Source organism: Pithys albifrons, chromosome 6, assembly GCF_047495875.1.
Source record: "Pithys albifrons albifrons isolate INPA30051 chromosome 6, PitAlb_v1, whole genome shotgun sequence".
Classification (NCBI taxonomy): domain Eukaryota; kingdom Metazoa; phylum Chordata; class Aves; order Passeriformes; family Thamnophilidae; genus Pithys; species Pithys albifrons.
Window position 1 is genome coordinate 10,096,023 of NC_092463.1, and position 24,905 is coordinate 10,120,927.

Genomic DNA, 24,905 nt, shown 5'->3' on the forward strand with positions numbered 1-24,905 from the left:
CTCGTGTACGACAAATGTGATATGTAGGCATTTAAGACTTAAGGCTCATTGTACTGTACTTTTCTAAAAAACCAAAACTTGGGAAGTTGAACTCCTTCTGAAGTCAGGTTGTAACTTATAGTAAACATCATTTACTTAATGGTACAAAACATATCAAAGACCAATGAAAAGAAACAACACAATTACCATTGTGATTAAATGATAGGAAGTAGTCTCAGTCCGTGCATAAATTTGACTTTACTGCCATTCACAGACATACGTTTTTCAATATTGTCTGAAAATATGTTCAGTTCTGAATTAAAAAGGAGTTGGAATGTAAGTACAAAGCCCTGAATTTTGTTGTTTGAAATACCATCTGCTTGACAGCGTATTGCATTTAATCAACATTGCTAATTACAACAAACATGCAAACACAACTAACATATCATTTTTGTTTTAAGACGAAGGAATGAAAGAAAAAGATTGTTCTTGGCTGCTGGTAAAAAAAAAAATATCTCAAACTGTTTTGACTGTTGCCACTAATTATTGCAAAACTTTCATTTGGACATATAGGCTGTGTCCAACTTTTTTTACTCAGATCTGAGTGAAAAAAACTTGTTACTTCAGCTAGCCCCAAGGAAACCTACAGAATAACAGACTTATGGTAGAAATGGCCATTAAGGACTAGACAAAGCCCAACACATGTTTTCTTGGATTTTAGTCAATATAAGTTCCTCCTGAGATCTCCAGAGAGAGAAACAGGGCCAGAAAGTCACAGTCATAACCAGGTGACCAACTCCACCTCTCAGCAACTAGCACCACACACTACACATTCTACCCTGGCAAAGATTCTACAGCATTTCACAATTGTTTGAAGACCCATGAGCAGTTACGGAAACCAGAAAGGTGAAAAACTACCTTATGAAGAACGAAGCTGCAGCTGAGGTACCTGCCGAGACCCCGGCTGGAGCCACCACACTTTGGGAGGCTGCCATGCCTCCTGCTCCCGAGGGGTCGGAGTTGTTCTGCCCTGAGCTGATCTGAACACTGGGAACATCTTGGCTACTTTCTGGTGCTGTTTCTGCCTGAAAAAAAAAAATAGAACCATATGTACAGGTTAGTACAAGTTAATACATGGCCATGATAGGGAAAATCTCATGCAGCACTTCCAGAGAGGGTTCTTGCAAGGGAGAAGGCGAAGACCAGCAGCAGCTGAGGAGTGATACAACAGGACAAAGGTGCCATGGTAGGTCCGGTAACAGAGAATGTAAACACCATGACTGCAGCAGAGGAGCAGAAAAGCACAGAGAACCTTTGTGATGGGTAATGCACAGTTAAATAGTTTGACAGGCATGAAGAAATGGAAAACAATAAGCAGAACCCTTTTGTTTTACAGTGTTATTTGGGACCTGGCAGAACTGATTATGTGGTTCAGTTGTAACTGTCAGAAATTTTTTCTCAGTGGCACTTCATCTACAAGACCTATCTGGCTAAGAGGAACTGACCAAATAGTCACATTTGTAACATGTTTCCACATGAATAACCCCAAGAGCTAAATAAAAAAAAAATTGATTTTTTTAAAAAACATATATACTACTCTGCTTTTCAGAATTATTTATCTTAGCAGCACAAGTACACAACACTTTTTTCTCCTGCAAATAGTTTTAGTGGAAGAACAGGAGCAACTGGAGATGAATCTTCTCCAGCATAATGCATCTGCAGTGTCTGAGACAGAGTTTGGAAGGGAGGTGATTGTTTTGAGATTTTGCCAAATATCAGACATCTGTATTTTGAAATTGTGTCAGTCTACATCTTCATGTTTAGGCCATCAACTCTTTCAAGTACAGAGTTCAATTAAGCCCCATCAGTCAAAGGCTCACTGACAGTGCTGGGATGCTTCCTTTTTGGAAGAACCTGCTCTATGTCTAGGAGTTCTTAAGATTTAATTAAAGACGACACCACAATAAATATTTGTCAAAAAAGTTAATTGCTTCATGTATGATAATATATGATGTTTTTGTCATCTGAAATACTACTTTGACATTTCCAACTAATTAGCTAAAATAAATTCCAGGAAAGGAGACAGCTTTGTAATGAAGCACAAATGCAATTAGGTACTTCCTGAGATGCCACCAAATTTTAAATTTTGAGCTGCCATAGATCATGTTTTACAACTCTGGATATGCAGACATGGTAATAGGACTCTCCCAGTTAGATACACACCCTCAATTTTCTCATACACCAACAACACAAATAGAGATTTTCTCATGAGAACTGAGGAAACCTGGTTATTAAGTACCAAGTAAAAGAAAACTGCCAACCAAGCAGTGCTCAACAGGTGCACAAAAAGCTGTCTGGAGTCTCCTCTGGACTCATTCCTTTAGACTGAGTGCTGAATTCCCAGTTCCCAGCAAAGTCAACAAGAAGAAATGTACCCAGCTCTTTTTAATGTCTGCTCTTTAAAGATTAGTACTATTATCAGTATCATAGAGTGGCTGACTAATGCTCTACCATAGTGTGCTACACAAAAAAAAAAGTACTTTTATAGAGCTCACCTGAGACATCTGAGGCTGAGACACAGAACATTATTCATGAAGATTAACTTAATCCTCACAAAGCTACTCATGCTAGACGCCAAACTGGAAACTTTGAACAATCCTCTACAAAACCCTTCAGGTTTGTAAGACAGAAGTCTCATAAGATCAGATTTCTTAGTGATGTAGGCAGAAAGACAGAGACCAAGCACTGCTAGAGATCAAGACTGGCACATAGAAATGGTATGGCAGGAAAACATCCTTTAAAAAAGGAGTTTGTCTGTCCCATGCATGATCTACTGACAATGACAGACAGGAACAGAGATGCTTGGAAAAGGATCAGATCCACTCATGTGGGTAATTGTTTATAACTAAGTGATGGAGTAATGAACCTTGAGGGGGTCAATAAATCAGGTATTTGATCATTAATGCACTGAAGCAACAAATGTGTGGTCTTGACCTATACCAGCTACAGAAAGTATATGGGATGGGATAAAACATGTAGATGGGTAAAATCCATTGTGGTATCTGAACTTCAGAGTTACATGAACTGACACAAAAATAACCGGATTTAGCAATTTGCAGACTTAAAATATCCACACCAGAAATTCTGAAGCCAGTACATGGAGTTTAAAAACTGGCACATCAGGATGGCCAGCAAGAGAATAGCACCCAACCAGTAACCACTGTGACAGACACTGTCACATTAGTGTCTGATTACCCCTCCACATTCTGTTAGGAATACAACCATAGCTCTCTGTCACATAAACTGTTGTCTCAGATGAAAAATTACAGGCTCAAGACTAGGTCCCAAGATATTTTTCCACTGATTTCCAACAGGGCCTATATTAGACAATGGACCTTGAAGCAAAGAAAATCACATTTAAGCAAAATTTTGGGAAAAAAAAAGGCAGAAGCAGCAGTGTATTTCTAACCAATCACAGTTACTAATGCATAATCTAAATGATGGCATGATCTAAAGCTGAACATGAAATCTGTAGACTTAGTATGAAATGTCACTGAATTTTAAAGTGTAGGAGACTTGTAAGAACTAATGGAATCTCTTAATAGATTAATTCCTGGAAAGGCTATTCACACTTAACAAAAATACAATCAATGTATAACACACATTCCTTTTACACCACTTTTTTATTTCTATGTGAACTTAGAAGCCTGTATTTCTGAGACCAATTATTTTGGACATAATAGGCATGTAACTTGAAATATCCAAATCAAATCTGATATTTCAGATAGCAGATAGTTAATATACTTTCCAGAACAACATATCTAAGTTGGATGTCTGTAAATTGCCATTCCCACACTAGGCACATTTGAAAACTCAAGCTGTAATTTCTGGATAAATCGGGAAGTTTATTCTCAGTTCTGTGCATTAATGAAAGGAGGATGAGGGGAAACCAAGGCAGAAGCACTGATTCTTGTAAACAGTGAAGAAATGCACAATAAAATAATCAGAAAACTACTGCAGAAGATAATCATTGTCTTGAACTACGCAATTTGTATTCTTAAACACAGAGGTAACATCAGTTTTGCTGCATGAGAAGCTGAATAAACACCAAAGTTCTTCCAAGTTTAGGACTCGTTTCAAGGACTGCTTGCCCAATCCAAAGTCACAGGATTTTCCAGCACAGCCCTGTTCAGCTATCCCTGAGACAACTACATCTCTCAGATGATGAGGAGGACTCAGGTATGAGGAAATTGCTAGTTCCAGGACATTTGCCCTGAGGCAAGAACACTAAAGACAAGTAATGGACCTGGGCACTTCAGCCCAAAGAAAAAGGAAGAAATTACTTCATGTTCTTTCCTCATTGCAACACATCCTTTTCTCATGATCGTGTAAGGAAGACATAGTTCTCTGGAGGACTGAAAGTAACTTTGCATGACTTTTTCAAGCATGCAACTCTGCCTAGAGAGAAGACTCCAGACTGCAGCTGAGAGGGAACCGTGCTTCACCATTTACTGAATTTTCATAAATCACTCATGATCAAATGCTGAAATCACCATCTTGTCACTATGAAGTGTTAGTGTCTGCACTGAATATTTAAAGTGTCATAGGCCTTCACATCCAGAGAATAATGTTTGTTTTAATTTTATAAGAAAAGGTTTGCTGGAAAAGCCATTAACCATCTGGAAACAAGCTAAACATCAATGGAAGGATTTCCAAAACTGCTCTGTGGGACCCCTTCCCTCTACTCTTTTCAAAGCCACATGAAAACTGGTACCAATAAGAGCACAGCAAGGACAACATTTCAAAATGCGACACCAAGCATTTTGTACATGGAGGAACGACCAATGCCTTGGTGCTTCATACCAATGCCTTTGTCACAGGCAGGAGGGTTTTGGTACCATGTACCAGTGTTCACTCTGAGGACACAGGAGCAGAGCTAGACATGCTGTGTTCCCAGCTGGCAGCATTCACACACACAGATGAAGTTTGCAGGGCCACGACAAGCAATTGCAACATGAGTTGTTCCCACTTAAGATGGCCAAAGGCTGCAGGGAGAGGACAGGAAGAGATGGAGGTGATCTGACAGACTCAGGCTACCCAGGCTCTGTGCTGGGCAGGGGCATTCACTGCCCCATCCGTGATTCCCACACAGATTCCCTGACATGACTAGATGGCAGGAAACCTCTGTACAGGTTTAAACAAGTCAGAATAGTCCAAAATTCCACTATAATGAAGTTGGCCATAAATGAAATTTCCAGGTACACTGTTCTCTGTCAGGCCATTACCACCCAAAGGGCAATTACAATCCTAACAAGCTCTTTACAAGTTTGAAATGCAAAGCCAAAAACTAAGCCATAATGTTCCCAGTTTCCTGAATATTTCCATTCTCTGAACACTGATGTCTGTCCAGGGATCCAAAAAAGCCAAGCTATGTATGTTAACATGTGCAAAACATGTATCTGGTGACAGGCAAAAAAAACATAGGACTATAAAAATACAAACAAAAATTAGTCCCAAGTCTAGTCCCAGGACAGTACTGTCATGGCAAAAGAAAACCAGACGTTGGGTAGAGCTGCTAAAGAACATCAAGAACAGATCACAGAAGAGGGAATGAAGAAAATTACAAGAGCCTCAACAAGTCTGACAGACATCTGTGTAATCAGAGTCAGAACTCAATACAATTTACTTTTTTTCAAAAATTTAGTCCCATAACGAAAGCACTCAACAAGGTTTCAACAGTGTATTGCAGGTAAAGCTCTAGCTGCTGTTGTACAGCCTGAGTCTGTACTGGTGGGTTTTTTCCCCTTTTCTTCTTGTTTCTGCCCCTTTCTAAGTAGCAGGCAGACATACAGATTTTTGAATATTTGCTTTTAGCTTACTATTTTCCCCTTTCTGACTAGAATGTCACAGTCAATTAAATTGTAAAAACTGTTTGATCTAACAATTTTGCAATATATTAAAGCTACTATTTGTATATAATAAAACAATAATTTTCCGCTTAAATGATTCATGCAAAGACTCTCATGACATACTACCACTAACTGGAACAAATGTGACGTAAATCTCTAGCTGGATAATGCTCGTGCTATAAACCCCTCTTTCAAGTAAGCGTGGATAAGTCCTGCACACGTCTTCTGTGTGAAATGCCTCCTCCTGACTGACGAGCATTACATAAAGTTAACAGGGCAGCATATGCCAGGTTGAAGTGAAACATGTTCTGGATAAACTTTTTTACTGCCATTTGACGTTGTTTCTGCCAGGGCTCATTATAAAATAACTAGGACATTTTATAAATACAATACACTACTGTAGTCATTTTATAACCTGCAGCTGCGATGTGGTAACCAGAATGACTAAACCTGTAGTGTCAAACTTTTATATGCATTCCGTGTTCAATGAAAATCAAATGTAGAGCATAATATCCCTTCTCTCAAAAAAGGTTTTCAGCTACAAGAGTTGCTAATGCTTGGTTTACCACTGATCTCTGAAGATGAGGCAGAAGGGGAAAAATTATAGAGAAACAGAATTAAACAGAAATAAGAGGGCCCATCTGCTGTCACAGACTGGAAAGTAATTTAGGCAATCCAAAGACAATCTCAGAGCTCTTGCTTTTTGAAATTATATCTGAATTACTAGAACAGGTTGAAGTTTTGGATTTTCACCACCAAAGTCACTGGCAGTCTGTGCTTCATGCACAGAAAGGCCCTCATCCTTCAAGGACAGGGCACATGCACCCAGCTACATCCAGCATGGACATTCCTGACAGTACAAGGATGGAGGATTAGCAGCTTCTTCTCTCTGATGATGGCCTTTTGCTCTCAATCTGAGCCAGATCTCTCCTAAATCATGATCCTTTGTCCCTGAGAAATTTATTAAGGTTTTGGACAGGCCTCCATCTACAAAATGAAATGTCATTTCTTCCTTCAGATTGCCCATGTTCTCAGCCTCTGAAGCCAGGGCTCTGGTAGTGCAAAGATGCTGTCAGGCAGTGATAGAAAAATTACTCCACATTTCAACTACTCAGGACACCAATACTAAAACAGACAGGAAGTGATGCTCCTTTTACTTTTTGTTTCTTCACAGCTATCTGACCACCAGTAATATAAACCTCACCCTCATATTTTCTCATGTAAATCTATCACCTGGAAAGTCAGGAGGTCATGAAATGAGCTGTCAAGAAGGATGTAGATCCTGCTGCACATTAACACTCTCAAATAAGGACTTTTCATGTGCAGGGGATTTAAAACAGCCGGCCTGGAGGAACTTTTTCTTCCAATGCCTCCAGGCAAGCATCAGAAAGTGCTGCCCAGAGCCCTCCCTGCTGACATATATTACAATAGTTACCAGCCTCCAAAGCCAAAAAATATAGCTGTGTAGTACTCGGGGTATTTATTCAAGTGGGCAAATATACAGTTGAATCTCTGCTTTTTGTCAGAGGTTGATATGAGCAAGCAAAGAAATTCATTAACAAGCTCATAATAATGCAAATTTCTGTCAACTTAGGATTGGGTTTCCCATAAGAAGTCAAATGCTTTTCCATTAGGACTGACTTCGCTGAGCCAGACGTGTTTCAAACAGTCACTAAAACACAGGACACACATAGAGCTTTGAATTGGGAGAACTTGTGTCACCTTGACTCCACAACAGAGTTTCACAATGATTTAGGAAACTCAACCAAATCTCACTATACTTTGATTACTCTCTATTGAGCAGAGGAATTAACCATGTTATCAATTTTATTATAATCCCTATATTGCTATAATGATTGACATACAATGTCATCAAATAAAGGCAAAGGTGGACAGAGGCTGTCATAGCTAATTTCTATTTCAATTATGCTTGAACTGCTTATATATTAGACGTAACTTCTTTTAAAAAGAACATCCCTTGGGATCAATTTGCCTGACAGCTACCACATGCAAGGCACCCATTGACTAGTATCTCACTTGAAGAGGCACAAACCCTCATTATCTGAAGGGAAAACTGGGTCTCACTCAAATCCAGAGACTAAGATTCAATTACAGGCAAGCTTATGAAGCAGCACGAAGTTTACAAAGACAGGGACAGCTGTGATCATTGGGATCATTGTTGAAGGACAGCAAGGTTCCAAAAAAAGGATGGAGTTCTGCAGATGCAGCTCTTTTCTTCTGACTGTTCCTTGCTGCGTGCTGTTTGCTGCCAATGAGGGAGCCATGTAAACCAGGCACACAGACAGTCGTGATCCACCATGACTAGAGTGAAATCTGCAAGCCTGCAGATGTTCCAAAGCTCTTTCAAGTAGCAAATGTCAGTGATAAGGAATTCCTGAAGAACTTCCTAAATGTGAGCAAGCAAAGAATTATCAGGTGAGATTTGACAAGGATAAGACCATGTATGTATGGAAAAATAACCTAAATAGCTCCTCAACAGTGCTGAGCCCAAAACTTGCAGCTACAACTTGGAAGACCTAAGGGTTGTTGACAGTTCCTCTGAGTAGTTCTGAATCAAGATGTAGCAGCAGACCAAAAAACAAAAAAAAACCAAACAAACAAAAAAAAACACCAGGAAAAAAATTTTGGACATCACAGTGCAGGTCACAAAGAAACAAGGAGGTCATTCATATACTGAGTACCACAGAGTCACAGTATATGCTGAGTTGGAAGGGACCCACAAGGATTAAGTCCAACTCCTGGCCCTGCACAGGACCATTCCCAAGAGTCACACCATATGCCCAAGAGTATCACTTGAATGCTTCTTGAACACAGTCAGGCTTGGTGTTGTGACCATTTCTCCAGGGAACCTGTTCACCCTCTGACACAACATCAGGCCATTCCCTCAGGTTCTGTCACTGGTCACCAGAAAGAAGAGAGTGTCTGCCCTTCCTCTATGAGTCCTAGTCCTGCATCTCAAGACAGGATAGTAAAGTAAGGGAAATGACAGAGACAAGCAAATAAATGGTCAAGAAGATGAAACAAGTAAACAGTCAAGAAGACGAAGCAACTATCCCAGGAGGAGAGATGAAAGAAGCTGAAACTCTTGTTTGGAGAGGGGAAGACTAAGGGTGGCCTGATTGAGGTTTACCAAATTATGGAGATGCTGAAGAAGTTGAATGGAAGTGAGTACTTCTTTGCACTGGGACAGTGAACTCATGGAACCTGCTGACATATGAGGCTGTGGAAGTAGAAAGCAATTACAGGGTCAGAGAGGAATTAAATCAATTCCTGGACAGCAGGTCCATAAAGAAATAGTAAAGGGAACAAACAGGTATTTGTCCTTGTGAATTCTCCAACTGTACACACTGGAGAGTATGAGCAGACTGCAGCAAGCAGCTCTCCCCTAAACACCATTTCCAGCTTCACTGCTAGAAACAGCCCTGGGCAAGATGGGCTGCAGCTGAGACCCAGCAGGATATTACTAATGTTCTTATCATTCCCATATAATCTTTTCACTAAAATCTTAGCTTAATTAGTAACAGAAGATTGTGCTATTCCCGCAGGCCCCCATGAGTACTTCAGAGTCATCAGAAGCTGGCAAGACTCAAGGGAATATCCACATGGCTACCTTGCATGAACAAACTAAACACAGACCCTTCCCAAGGTAGGTATCACAAGCGCCACTCTCCCCTTCTTCATTCTTCCTCTGCCATCTCCCTCCAAAAACAACCAGCTGCCTTTCACAACTTCATCAGCTTCCCTTTGAGAAGCAGAACAGGGACAGTTTTGAATGGCACATCCATTATCTTTGCCTAACACCACAAAAAACACAGCCGTGGACTCCTGCCAAAAGCATCTTTCAAACACTTCCTTCAAATAAGGTATCAGAAAAGAACAAACTCATCCAGTTCTGAGATAGTGGCAGCTAAGTATATCCAGAGGAATTAATTCAGAAGCATTTGGGGACCAAACCAAAGTAATAGCACTATTAGATCTGCATTGGAAAATGCCTGACAACAACATCAGTTTGTATAATAATTTATATGGACTCACTTCCCTAGAAGTATTTCACACTTTATCTTACAAATATTACTTTCAGATGCAAAAAAACCCTCTAATCATTCAGCCTTCATTACACAGAATCACAGAGTGATTGGGATTGGATGGGACCCCTGGAGATATCTAGTGACAACCCCTTGCTTAAGCAGATTCACTATAGCAAATTGCATAGGATTGTGTCCAGACAGGCTGTGAATATTTCCAGAGAAGGAGATTCCACAACCTCTCTGGGCAGCCTATGTCAGTGCTCCTGTATTTCAATTTGTGGCCATTACCCCTTGCCCTGTCACTGGGTATCACTGGAAACAGTCTGCTCCCATCCTTTTGCACCTGCCCTTAAGATATTTTTATGCATTGATAAGATCCACTTTCAATTGTCTTCTCCAGGCTAAACAGGCCCAGCTCCATCAACTTTTTCTCATAAGAGAGATGTCCTGGTCATCTCATCATTTTCAGAGCCCCTCCACTGGACCCTCTCCAGGAGCTCCATGTCATTCTTGAACAGAGGAGCCCAGAACTGGACATGGTGCTGCAGATGCAGCCTCAACAGGGCTGAGTAGAGAGGCAGGATCACCTCCCCCAGCCTGCTGGCAATGCTTTTTCTAATGCAGCCCAGTATATCACTGGCCTTCTTGGCCACAAGGGCACACTGCTGGCTCTTGCTTAATTTATTCTATATCAGGAGCCCCAGAGATGCTTTCCAATAGGTCAGCCCCAAGTCTGTACAGGTACGTGGAATTTTAAATCCTCCCCAGGTGCAGGATCCTGCACGTGCCTTTGTCAAATTTCATTAGGTTTCTCTCCGTCCATGTCTCCAATCTGTCCACATTTCTCTGAACACCAGCACAGCACTTTGGGGTATCAGCCACTCCTCCCAGCTTTGCATCGTCAGCAAACTTCCTGAGGCTGCACTCTGCCCCATCATCCAGAGCACTGATGAGTAAGACGAACAAGACTGGACACAGTACTGAACCCTGGGGAATACCACTGGCTGTAGGACTTCAGCTGGACTCTGTGCCACCAATCACAGCCAAGGTCCAGCATAGCAACTCTCCTTGTTGGCTCTTCTATCATTTGGAGAAGAAAGTTATCATTAACACATTCCAGGAACCTCCTGGATTGCTTATGCCCTGCTGTGCTGTCCCTCCAATAGGTATCAGAGTGACTGAAGTCCCTCATGAGGACCAGGGCTTCTCAACATGAGGTTTCTCCTATCAGTCTACAGAGGACCTGATCCACTCAGTCTTCCTGGCTGGGTAGCCCACTCACTATAATGTCACTGGGAAATTACCTCGCTGTAGTTTTAAAGTTCTATTTATAAGTGTAATAATCTCATCATTGATTACAGTGACTGTATTCAAATTATAAATCCATTAGCAGCTCAACAATGAAATAAAATCAATAATGCACGTAAATGGGAAAAAAGGAACTTAAATGCATACATTAATGTCACTTGAAGCAGCACTATTTTATGCACCATCTCTAACAAAACTGTGTCACATCATTAGCAATAATGTGAAAAATCTTTTTCAATTAGCAGAGTTGATTTGATGCTATGTTCAGTAAAGTGGCAATCCATTCCATTAAACACGCACACATGAAATGCTTGAAATATCTATGAACTCTATCTATACATCATAAATTCTCTCCTAAGTGCTGAAACACAAAAGTAGATAGATACATTTACTCTTGATGCTTTTTAAACCTGCTCTCAGAAGCTACCACCCAAGGCACTTTAGTGATTCTAGTTGCAAGGAACAAAGAGCATCAATTCATCAATTTTTGCCCCATGCTCAGCCACTCATGCCACAAAACAATGGGAGATGCTTTCAGCAAAGATCACATTGTGCAAAGCTCAACTGCCTGGAGTCCCACAACCTCAAAATGCCATCGTTATAGCAAACCGCCTATGGAGCAAATGTTAAATTCCAAGCACTTTCAAAAAAAAAAAAAGTTCAAATCCTATTTTAGCCAAGCAGGACAACTGGGTGATCCACACCTGCATCCAGCTGTGTAAATCACAAGTCATTTCCTTCCATTTCCATGTGGTATAGAGACTACTGCAAAAGATTTTCTCTCCACCAGCCTGCACACAGCTAAGGTCTAAACTCAGCCCTAAATTATCTGGTTTCTCTGCAGCATTACCTTCTGAAAACAAAGGGCATCATTCAGCTGCAGCCCATCCTTAACCCATGTAGCCAGTGCAGAGCCAACAGTAGCCTCCTAAAAGCTGTTCTACATCAGTTGTATAGAAAACCTTTCTCAAAGGCTGGGTGACACTTCTGAGCTCCAGACAAGAAATACGAACCTTCCTTGTATGGTCATTTCTAATGTTAGAATGGCATGGAATGCATTGATTAACAATCAGTTCACTGAAGGATTCATAGGGGAGCAAATTCACAGTAGAAATGGACCAGCAGGAAAAAAAAAAAGCTGAAGGAAACAGAGTCAACAGAAAAGGTCATTCTAAACAAACTAGTAGAAAAGCAAGTAGAAAAAATTTAAATATTTGGGGTATTTAGTGTAGCTTATGATACACTTGCCAGATGAGAGAATGACCCGTGGGCTAAAGGCAAATCCAGTGGATTATCATTTATATGTTATCTCTGAAGTCAGCTTGTCTTAAATCTACTTCTGATGAGTTACAGGTGAAGTCTGGGCCAACATTCCTTATTATTGCCTGTTGACTTCAATTGTCAACAAAGGCAAGTATGGACTTGTTTCCCCTTGAGAGTTGTAATAACAACCGCTTACCCTGCAGGGGTAAAAGATCAAAAGAACTGGTTTCAGGTTGTAATTTGAACCACAAGAGGGTCTGAGTCCTACAAATAGTTACTCTGTCCCACACCTATAAAACCAATGCTTTGGCGGAAGTGTCAAACCCACAATATAAAGAAATGCAATCCACACCCTCACCTAAGAACATGTTCATTTTCATCTTATAGCCAATAATCTTCCTGTTAATTCTTAACATTTTTCCTAAATCGCTCTGATACCTGAAAATACATTAAAAAGTAACCTCATTTTCACCTTCAGAATCCTACACGGGGGACAACCTAGAATAAGAGAGCGTGAAGATCTTTACAGCTACACAAAACGGAGGGCTACAGCTTTCATCTGCATGTTTAAAGCTGCTTTCCAAGCCAGTCTGCTACCTGGCTGCTGGGGCAGGGTCTCAGTGATGGTAGCAACATTGTCCTCCCACATCACACCCCACGCTCTGCATTTGCTAAGGCAGCACAGTGGAAAGGAAGTCACAACTGACTGCCCAGGCAAGATGCAGCAGTCACAGGGAAGGTCTTTTCCATGGGAGCTGTAAGTCAGTTAGCATGAGAAAGCATTTTGTAACATGGACCAAAAATCTTCCTTCTGCTGTTAAGACTTAATATGGAAAGGGACCAACAGTAACTTTGAAGATAAGTGTATTTTGCCACCGCCTTTCCTTTACGTACTTTCTCTGCAAGAGCAATGTCACCAACACCACTGAAGCTAAAAGGAAAACAAGAAAAGCCTTTATGCAGTCCTGGCCCCAGCAGTTGTCTGACATTGACATCTTGAGATTCATGATGTATACGTGGAGTCAGAAATATCCCAAAGCTCAAAGACACCCATATGATTTATGGTCAATGCACTGTATTTTAATTGTTTCATTACAAAATATATTTCCCACATTGTATTAATAAAAGGTCACTGAGAAAGCTATCAAGAAAGATTTTAAAAATTAATTTAAAAATCCATTTGGCATGACATTTATCAAACAAAAAAAGTAAATGCTGAAAAGTAAATCTTGTCATTCTTCTGTTTTCCACAGTCAGCTTTTTCTAGTATCTTTTAAACAAAATGTAAGTCCTCCTTGCTATAAACAAACAAAGAGGCTTTAAGGAAAGTCAGAGGCTGAACTACTCCCCAGTGAATCCATCTGGTTTAGATTAGGGTAAGGAGAAGACTTACTCATAGAAACTACAGGAAAGCTTGAGTTGTGATTAAAATAACTCAGAGGTTTTTCACATAAAATAAACAAACATAAGTCCTTTAACTTCAGAATCTATGTGTGCTGTGGGTGAACCCTCCCTTTCTGAAACTCACAGACCCAGGCCATAAACTTGTACCTAACTTTAAATTTGTGAATACTCTCAGGGACATACACTGAGCTTTTGACAATTTTACAGTTTTGCATACATATGCTTTAAAACTTTTACTGCAGTCACTTTAAATTTTTCAATGCACTAAAATTTTCCATTTCATAGTGATGCATTTTTAATACATTTTTAAAACAACTTACGAACTGGTAAAGGTTCAAGGAGCCACAGTATTTTGACTTATAAGCAGAACCAATTGTATACGTTCAAGTAAGAAATACAGTGTGACATGAGTTTCATTTTCCATAAGATAAAAGAAAAAGCAATTTGCAAATAACCTCTATTTCACCGTGATGTCTTTATAGCACATGGCATGGCTACTTTAGCACTTTTATGCAGTACATAACACTGCAAAATAACAACACAGTCAATTTAAAACATACAGTAACACCTCTTTTTTCCACAAAATAAATGCTGATACTTCTGATAGGAGTATTTTCAATGGTTTTAATATTTTACCTCTCGGCCAAATTCCAACACATCTGGGAAGCCTAAATTCCCCTCAGATCTCTGCTTTTCCATTACACTGAGTGGCAATGCTGAGCACTGCTAATGTTTTTTCATTTGAATAGTAACCCTATTCACCTGTCAGGTCTAGAACTAAAAACATCAATATAAAACTATTTATTAATTAAAGTTGTCAGGTGACCACTACAAATCAGCTCTCTTACCCAGAGTTATACCAGCTCCCTCCACAGTGCTCGTTGTCTGGTCAGACAACTTATCACTGCTGTGGGTGATTATTTTTTGTAATTTTTCACAACAGGCCACTTGGGTAAAGCAGCTGATTACATCTTCACCTTTTGCACCTTGGTTGCAATCCTAGTCTTCCCCTCCCTGAACCTTCCTCCAGATCCTTAATTACTGTTCCTCTTCACGGCTCCTAAAGCCCAGTTATTATTTTGGTTTCAGCAGCACCCTCTCCGTGCTTCAAACACATGTTCCTGTTCAAAAAATTTATAATCTATATAATGGATTTTTCACACTTGAACTCCAAACATATATTAAAAATTTATGATGTCCTGCACTTGTGACCCCCAACGTTCAGCCCAGAAGTGTTTTCGCAATCGTAAGTGACATTACAAGGTAATAAATGTGAGTCTGGGGAGGGAGGTAAAAGGAGCAAAAAAAAATCAAGTCATTTTTTTCCTCTCTGCAGACAATTCCTCTACCACCCCTATTAAAACTAACCATGAAAAAAAATATGGATCCTGGAGAAATGTCTCTAGATACAAGGTCTCCAGAAGTTTGGCAGGTCTATGCTGGAGTGTATTTTCACACCCAGAGGCCACTGAGCACACAGGGATTTGCTTCACATCACCCACCTGGGCTCTGCCAGCACCAGATGAAAGTCACAGGGACCTTCAGTGGACAAGGTGAGCCAAGACAGACATCTAAGATAAGAAGAACAAAGCACCTCTTGGAGGTGCCTGTTGTTCTTTCACGTCTATAAGGGAAGCCTCAGTAATTACCTTAGAACTAACAATTGTCTTTTGGGCAGCTAAAAATACTTGCGATGAACCCCCCAGCCTTCATCTGTGACCACCTTCCCATTTTTAGAAAATTAATCACACTCACTTCATATGCAGCAGTGAGTTAAACCACTGAGAGGTTAGGAATTGGGTAATAGCTACCCATCAGGGAGTTCAGCACTTCTTTTAAGTACCCTTTGGTAAGGAAAAAAGGCAAAAGTACATATTCCAAATGAAACAGGTATTTACAGAGAGGTCAAAATAACTGGTATCACAACCAAGAGCGTAAACTCCCTGGGAAAAGACCCATCTTTTTCTTCTGCATTTGTGCAGTATCTTGCCTAAACTGGGGCCGAAGACTACAAGAGGCAGTCACACATAATAAATAGTACATCAGTGCTGTCCTTTCTATTCTTCTTGCTCAAGAATTCCTGTAGCCGGACCAGATTTGCTCCACAAGAAGATGGGGAATGTTACTGAAGACAGACATCACTAAAAGTATGTACATCCACATCTCTCTTTGGGGTTAATATGAAGCCTAAATCCTGTCTTTGACTTCAGAAAAGAAAAGCCAAATTTATCTCTCTAAACGGCATTAAAAAAAATAAGTGAAGTAAACTTTTCTAATAGGAAAGGAAGTTCACACTTGAGAATCAAGAGAAATTGGGAAATCCCAGTCTTTGAGAAATTGTAAGATGAGGTCAGACAAGCATTAGACAAGAATGTCCTGCAGTGGATACTGTTCTAGGCAAGGGCTATACTAGCTTTTTCCTGAAATCTCTCCAATCCTATTTCCTTCAACACCTGTGATTCCTCAGGGGAAGAGCGTAGGGGAAGTACTTTCTGCCTCACCCACCCAAACAGTTTCATCAGACTCAAGGCTCTTAACAATAAAAAGGCAATAGAAGAATTCAGACAGAAAAAAGGAGCACAGGCTGGAAAGACATGCACACACAGTCTTCAGTAACTATGTTTGGGTTTACATTAATTAAAAAAAAAAAAAAAAGAAAAGAGATAAAACAACCAAAGACTAGCTCATCTCCAAAAACTGCTTATAAATCCAAACTGTTCTTGCAGGTCACTGGATCATATCCAAGCTGTCTCAAATACTCACGGTGTTTGTCCTTTCATTAAAGGTCACTGTTTTCCAAGCTGCTGAGTTTCTTTGCACATTTCTAGATCACGCTAAGCTCTGTTGCATTATACACATTTTTCCTTCACAGAGGTTAAATGAGGCAACAGTTTTATGTTAGAACAGCACAGTGGTTAGGGAAAACCACATCTATCAGGCAGCATGGTTAAAAGCAGGAAGAAATCTGGAGCTGGCTGTTAGTGAATTATTTAGGAAAAGAATAAGAGCAGACAAGGAATGAGCAGGCGAATTGAAATACTTCTGCTTTCAGAGTGCACGTTTCTTAACCCAGTAGCTTTCCTGTTTTTCCTTCTATGTTTCTGAGATAATAAACAAAATTTAAAAGATAATTTAAAGGTAACATCATACACTTACATTGGCCAAATCTACACCTATTACATGGAGCAACATTTTAGAGAAAAGCTCTTATAGCAGCAGTTGCTTAAAAACTATAAAGAGCTGAATGAGAGTTGTTACCCTTTCCTCAATGAGTGATCTGACATCAGTGGATATTCACTGGGTTTAAATAAGAGCCCCTCAGAGGTGGGATATATGTGAATTCACAAATTTCCATATGAGAGAGAAGCATGGGAGGGAGGAATCATGTCTCCAAAGCCTTTTCTGGAAGGAAACACAACAGTCAGGCTGCAAAAGTAATGTTCCACAGCAGCACTGTTAAATATTTATCTCTGATGATCTTGGAGCTCAACCAGCTGAAGCTACCAAGCAATATTCAGTAGTGTTTACACACAACAGCACATAAGGCATTATGTTAAATCTAAAGCTGTCTAACACCAACATACCTGGCCTTGCAAGACCTGCTACAGCATCTTTAAGTGAAAAACATTACTTCAAACTGTACACATTTCAGCATTACACACACTCCCCTGTTTAGTACCATGTGAAAACCGGTTGGAAATAAATCTTAGTCAAAACCAGTCACTATATCCTTCTTCTTAGCACAGTCCCATGGATAGGCACAAACATGTAATAAACTTGGTTTTAAAGGCAACATGTACCTCTATAAAGCTTTTTCATTTCCCACAGGAGTTCTTACACACAGAAGACAGGAAATCAACATCAATGCTTAAAATCAAAGTGCAATGACATTTACAAGCATGTGGCTCTGAAGAAACCTTCTGAGCACCTCTGCAGCAGCAAACTGTTTTGCAACACATCTAACCTGGAGATTAATGTTCATCACAGCCTATCAACAGCAACTGCTGAAGTGTGCACAGCATTAGAAGCCCAGTGCTAGACTTGAGGGTCAAATTCATCTTTGATATAATTCCATGAAGCCCCCAGAGTTTCATACGTGACCAATGTGGCCTTTTATGTTTTTTTTAAAGGGGTTACCAGCTATGTGACAGACAAATAACATCACCTGCATATGTGAAGCTAAAATAGCTATAAAAACATCTGAGGAAAGGATCTCACCATCTGAGATAAGAAAGCAAATTTCTTGTGAGATCTGATAGAATATCATTCAAAACTCTTTTTTAGCTCTTCAGCTCTTGAAACATGGCTTAGAATACCATTACGTGATCCCAGCTAAGATAAACATGTATACATCTCAAGTTTTATCTTTATCTCTCTGTAATGTCCACACACATGTAAACAAAACTCAAGCAGTTGGATTATTATTACTTACTAGACAAGCCTGAGGCAGGAAGCTGTTCACCCTGGAGATACTCCACATGCCCTCGAGGTACTGCTGAGCTTGGATGGTGACCGAGCTCAGTGCGCCACTGAGGCCGCTGGGGGCCACCGTCACTTGAACACTGGAGTTTGGAAAACTGCCCATGCCTTGAGACCATCCAAGTCCCTTCTTCCTCTCTGCTGCAGAGAAGAGATTTGGCGACTTTCCAGGCTGCCTGCCCACCTGCCCAGCAATGAGTGGCAGGTCTCTCTGGGAAGAGACAGTGACCATCCTGGGTACCATGCTGGTCACTCCCCCGGTGCCAGGTGGGAGGTCAGGCATTTCTGGGTAGCTGGTTTGACTGAGGGTGTGCATCATCTGAATGGCTTCCTGCTTCAGCTGATTCAAGTGAGTGGCACAAGTTTCACATCTGCTCTCTCCTTCATTCCTGTTTTTCTGTAAATAGTCAGGCACTTGAAGCTTGTCAAAAATTAAAGCTGATAATCGTGGGTCCTAAAGAAGTGGAGAAAGGCAAAAAAAAACAAACAAAACAAACTGAGTGAAAGCAATGCAAAAAGATAGAAAGAAAGAAAAAAGTTCTCTCATTTGCTCTCTACTCATGGTAGTGCTTTAAATCTGTTCTTGTAACTCCTAATCTTTTTTACCCTGAATACCCTCACAGGCTCACAAGTCACAGTGGGTTAATAAACCATAAGTTAATTCATTTGTATCAGACCCAGCATGAAAATCATCATCAGAATTAAACAGTGGAGCTGTGGTGTCCTTGATAACTGCTCATTCTTCTAATTATCTCTCCTTTGGAGACATCTAAAGCGCCTGTGTTTCCCGTGCTCAGGAACAATGTTAGTCAAGATGCTGAACCTAAAAATATCATAACTTGATTCAAAGGCATACCAGCACCAGAAGCCCAGGAAAATTAGACTTTAAAGTATTTAAAAAAATTAATGCATGAGCTGGTAAACGTTTTGCTGTCTTCACCCTCAGAAATTATTAATCAAGTGGCATGAAAGCCAGTTTACACAGCACTGCCCACAGCTGGCTCCTCTGCCAGCAAGGACTGATCTTTGCAACCCAGATGGTCATAATATTCCCTAACGCTACAGTTGCTTTGATGAGAGATAGATTTGAGCCTACAGCCATGTGTGAAGGTGTGACAATGTGCAGGCTAAGAAGCTGATTTAAAAGCAACACCTATTTTGTTTCCACAGAGCAATTCCCCACCACCCCTTTGCCAGTTCATTTTAAGGCTGCTCAGACATTTTTAAACCCAGCACTGTGTTTCCACCACAGAGACAGAGTTACCTATCTCCTGAAACACACAAATGCCTTCCCATCCCAAGCCTGCTACTGTAAAGATTAGTCAAGAGATTAAATTCAGCCCCGTTGTAAATCTGCCATCAGAACTAATGCCATGCAGTAAAACTGACCCAACATCACACACATTCATTGAGCTCTCTGAACAAATAATGTTTTAATGAAATCACAGCACAGCCAAAGGTTTATTTGTATAATTATTTTAAGTAAAATATTTAATTTGCTTGTTAATAAGGAGGGCACACACAGCTAGTAAGTCAGCCATCCCACATATGCTGGGGATATCCCCAGATCAGTACTTGCTTTTAAAAGTGTATTACTTTATGCCAAGCTGCAATTGCTCTCTAGGAAATGAATGTCCTATTAGAAAAATAATTCTGCTTTTAATTACAACGCACATGAATAAAACCCTTTAAAGACGTCTTGGCACTGGTACTTTTGCTTTGCTCTGAATTCAGAAAGTTCTAAAACACTGCCTAATTTCTGAAGCAGTAGCACAGAATTTATCTCATGTTCAGCTGTTGGAGTACTCCTGCAATAGTTTTAATCTCCCACAAGACACAGTAAAGTGTTGATAGAAACCACTGTGAGTGTATCTAGCATTCCACAGGCAAAGGCATTAACAAAAGTTGCTCTTTCTGCAATAATCTAAATTATTGTTTATTTGCTGACTTAAAAAAAATACTTCTCAGGCTAAGAAAAGCTACTCCTGCTGCTGACTGAAGAACAAATTGCATTCACATTAGTGAACCAGTATAAAAAATTAAGGGAAAGACACTTTCATTTTTGTCTCTTCACTGAGGTTTAGATCCTACTAAAAATGCCTTTGAAGAAACACCATTTGCTTATCCTCATGAGGAAGAAAATTCTTTCCCTCCAAATGTCCCAGAAGAAAACAATACTAAATTAACAGATATTAGTCAGAAAAAAAAAGGAGTAATTAATATTTTAGAAACTTTTTTTCTAACCCTTCAGCAGAAAGTGCTACTGGTTAGACTTAAAAAAGAGACTCAGTGCTGCAAGCACTATTTACCCTTAGGCAAAGTGAAGGCCACACAGTCTATCTCCCAAGAAAAACAAACAGCACCATGCTCTGTGCTCTGCAGAAACTTCACCAAGGGAGAGCCCGCTGAGCAAATTCTTGCTGAGACTGAGACACAACATCTATTCAAACAGCCCCAGAACACAGCACCTTACAGCACTGGGCGCCCTGGCTGTGGCCAGGCACATCCGTGGGCTCACTCCTTTGATCCAAGTTGGGCACGCAAGGAAGCACCTGCAGGTCCCAACTGCATGAGCCTCATCTGGCAATGTTTAAATTGCTATCAAATGTCAAAAGTTTCAAATAAGCAATTAAAACGAATTACTAGGTGAAACAGGCTTCTCATTTAAAAGAAATTACTTCTTTTGATGTAAAGAAAATTAATGACCCCAATTCTAGCTCCATAAACACAGTTTACAGCATAAGGCAGATCAGAGTAAGGCCTGTCTTGCAGTTACAAAGAAATCAAGTGAATGCCATATTAAAGGGGGGAACAAAAATAGCTTTTAAAAAATAGATAAATATTTAGAAAATTACACAGAGCAAAAGCACATAGGCACATAGTATGCCATATTTAAACCTTGTAATTTATTTATGGTAAAAAATAAAAGGCATCTACTTTCCTATTCTTACATTTTTCCAGACCTCTTAAGGAGCCTCTTAACCCACTCAACCACCCTCTGTGACTCCCAGTTTGCATCTGTGTCCAACCTCCTCCAGCACCTCAGCGAGGACCCAGCTGGACAGTTTACTTTTATTTTTCCACTCTGTGCTACAAAAACATCTGGCTAATGGTTGGGTGTGAAGGAAACACAAGTTACTGTTAAAAACATTAACCATAACTTAAAAGTTTAGCCAACCCCATTAAAGAGGTTTTACTACCCAGTGACAATGTCTGGTCCTGGGGAGTTCCTGCTTCAGCAGCTCACATCCTAGCAAGGCTGGGGTGGAAGGTACCCTCTCAGGTTTTACAGAGGGAAGAAATAAAACTGGAGTGACCAAATGTGTTAGACACACACATGGGAGGGGTGAAGCAGCTAAAGCCATCCTTGTTACAGCTCCACTAGCAGAGAGGCAGCCCCCCAAAAAGGGGCTGTGCAAATCACTGCAGGGAATGGCACAAAAACTAAACATACAACATCCAAGCCTCTATTACAAACAGTACTCCAAAACCACTTTAGTCTGCTGTGCTACAAAGAACATGACTCTTTTGTTCCTCCACAGCATAAATAAACGATGCTGCCTTTGTCACACCTACTTTCCAAATGCTGTTCTTTACCTCCTGAACAAGTAGGATAAGCAAAATACTATAATGCTGTAACATTCACAGCTTCCTCTCCCACTGTAGAAATCAAACCCCTTGTTTCAAACTCAACTTATTAACTTTTACATACAAATTTTAGATATTCATACATCACAGACTGTTAGAATTGTAAAATAAATGGAGCAAATGTACTGTGGAGTCCAGCAGCCCCCAGCAAGGTCAAGGCATGAGATAATTACACTGTCATATGAGGACAAATTTTCTGAAGTGCTTGAATTTACCACTGTTTTCCAGCAAGCAGTTCTTACAGACACAAGCCAGCTTGCCAACTGCTGCTGGGAGATTAAACACAGACATGCAAACTGCCCATGTGAGAAGAGCTCACAGGTCCTTCCAAGCTCAACTGGGCAGGACAGTAAGCTTGGAAAACCAGGATTGTTCTCCTGCTAGACAAAGGGAAAACGAGCACAGATTTGAAAACACACCAGCAACATGTAACAGAGAGAAAGAAACAGTCCCTGCAATTCACGCTTCCCTCTCTGACGTACACCTCACCTGTGCTGCCTCCACACCAAAGCAAGTGAGCATCAAGCAGGGTTCCAGCTATTCAGATAACACCATGTGCTGCTTGTGCGGCACACAAACAAAACCCACACCTCACAACTGCAAAACACCACAGCCCGAGACACTGCCCTGGAAACTACAGACATAAAGCATCTGGGATGTGGCCAAATGCCAAGTTCTTCAAAAGCCCCGCTACAGCTTAGGCACCTAAGTCATAACCAGGTTTTCAAAGCATGAAACACCAAATTACTTTACTGCAGCTGAACTTTTCTGAAAACAGTTTGTCAGGGATCCTTTAGACATTTTAGCTCAATCTGTAATTTTCCAAGTACTTGAAGTTTACAGTTAGATTTTATGTTCAATTAGTAAGGCGCAATATAGAGGTTTTTCCATTGCAAAAGAGAAACAGATACAAGCTTTGAAACTTACCTGCAGCTACTGACTTGTAACTCCCAAACTAAGCAAGAGGAAAGGAGGCAGAAAAGCATCTGGAGTCTCACTTAAGAAGTCCCTGAAGTAATACCCACCCATCTGTAACCTAATCCTTTCAGTGAGGAACTATCCACAGAGTGCGAACAAACGATGACGAACAAATGATGAAAAGTCAAATTGCCAACAACCATCCTCAGTAATTACCTGCAATTCTGCCTGGCACTAGTTTCTGCAATGCAAGTGGATGTGGAGCAGTATTCTGAATTAAATTAAATTCTTGATATAATTAAAAAGAAAGAAGAATCACTGAATGTCACACCATAATATATAATTAAATACAGACCTAGGCGAACAACATTTTAAAAGGATGCTTTCAGAGAAAGGAATGTATTATCCCAGTGCTAAAGAATCAATGTTAATGATTTTTTGTCTTAATTGTCTTTCCAGATTTTTGCTGTGCTGCTTACAAATTAGTTTTTATCTTACATGACATTGTGAAATACCCACTAATATCTTCTATATTGACAAATACTTTGAAGTCTGAGGCTTGCTTTCAACTATATAGCAGTCATTGTCAAAAAACAAATAACCTGAAAGAACTCTACTCAGCAAACCCAGAGGCTGCTCAACGTAACCAAGGGGGAAAAAACAGCACTAATGATTAATTTTTTCTTAAGTTTCCAACTATCTGACTATTTCAAGGAAGTGAAAATATGAGCTCTAAGTCTTCAAGTAACCCATGTTGTGAATGTATTCAGTTACTGACCTAATCTTATCAGAATATAAACAATCAAGGAAAAACAAACATGTGAAGCCTTCACAAAAACAGAATTCTCCTGAAGTCCCATCTCCTGCAGGTTAAGAGTATCTGGAACTTGCAGTGTCCTTGAAAACATCCCTCTGAATAAGCAGGACAGCAATCGATATTTCCAAAGTGAGCAAAATGTGCAGGCATTAGAAAACAAGTAAACACGTTTTTAAAGCCAAATTCCATTTGGCCTCTCTACAGGAATGTCTCACTACCTTTACATGGAAGATTAATTTAAACCAATGGCCTATGGTCCTCCTCCCATTCCATTTACTAGCAGGATTTCTTCATATCTCCAATCACATGGTTCTGTTTCTAACCACAGCCTGAGGTAGTGCATACAGGCATACTCCACTGACTTTGCCCAGCTGAGACTCAACTCAATTTCTTTTCTTCTCTGGTACTCCAAAGAGTTTGAAAAGAAAGTATCCAAGCACATCTTCTTACTTAAAAGAAAAAAGGACACTGTATCTCTTTTTAAACAGTGCCCATCTTTCTAACAAAAGTCAAGCAATATGATAAATCTGCTAAAAAGCACAAGACCCCAAACTAAAAATGACTGTGGTGTGTTTAGTTATTCAGCAGCCTCCACTGAACTCTATTTATTTCCATTTCCTGCCCACTTTAATGTACTTCAGTGGCCCACAGTAAAGTTAAACCAATAGGTGTCTGTCATAAAGATGAATAGTGCTATTGGAATGCATAATACAGTGGAAAGAGGAAATGAGAGCAATCTGGTTTATTTACATCTCAGGCTCCCATCAGCACCTCAACCCACCTCCCAGTGGTCTCAGCTGCCTTTCCTGTTATCTTGCTGTATAGTCCCCAGTCATGATTTGGCTTTTAACCTCACAGAAACAGAGGGTATGAGCTGATCTCCCAGATTTGTTTTCATGAGCTTGCAGAGTATTGGAGCAAACAGCTATGCAGTGTGTTCAGTGCAAAGAAAACAAAATAAAGGTAGTGGTTGCCATTTAAAATAATTAGAAGACACAAACAAAACAAAAGACCCCAAAGAGATCTGCTATCACCGTTAAATTTAGATCAACACACAGGAACCTGACTCCTTCTGAAAAACAGTAATTACTGCTTCACAAAATATTACTTTTAATCTTCTTTCTTTCCAAT

The 24,905-nt window shown here is 40.1% G+C and overlaps 1 protein-coding gene across 1 annotated transcript in view; it reads right to left on the bottom strand.

Annotated features, from left to right (window-relative positions):
* KIF26A (kinesin family member 26A) overlaps positions 1-24,905 on the bottom strand; it is a 99,589-nt gene that overhangs the window by 47,992 nt on the left and 26,692 nt on the right. Inside the window, exons 3-4 of the mRNA XM_071557413.1 lie at positions 18,345-18,845; positions 898-1,064 (exon numbers count right to left, since the gene is read on the bottom strand). Of these exons, the coding sequence (XP_071413514.1) occupies positions 898-1,064; positions 18,345-18,845 (668 nt within the window). The remainder of the gene's footprint in view (positions 1-897; positions 1,065-18,344; positions 18,846-24,905) is intronic.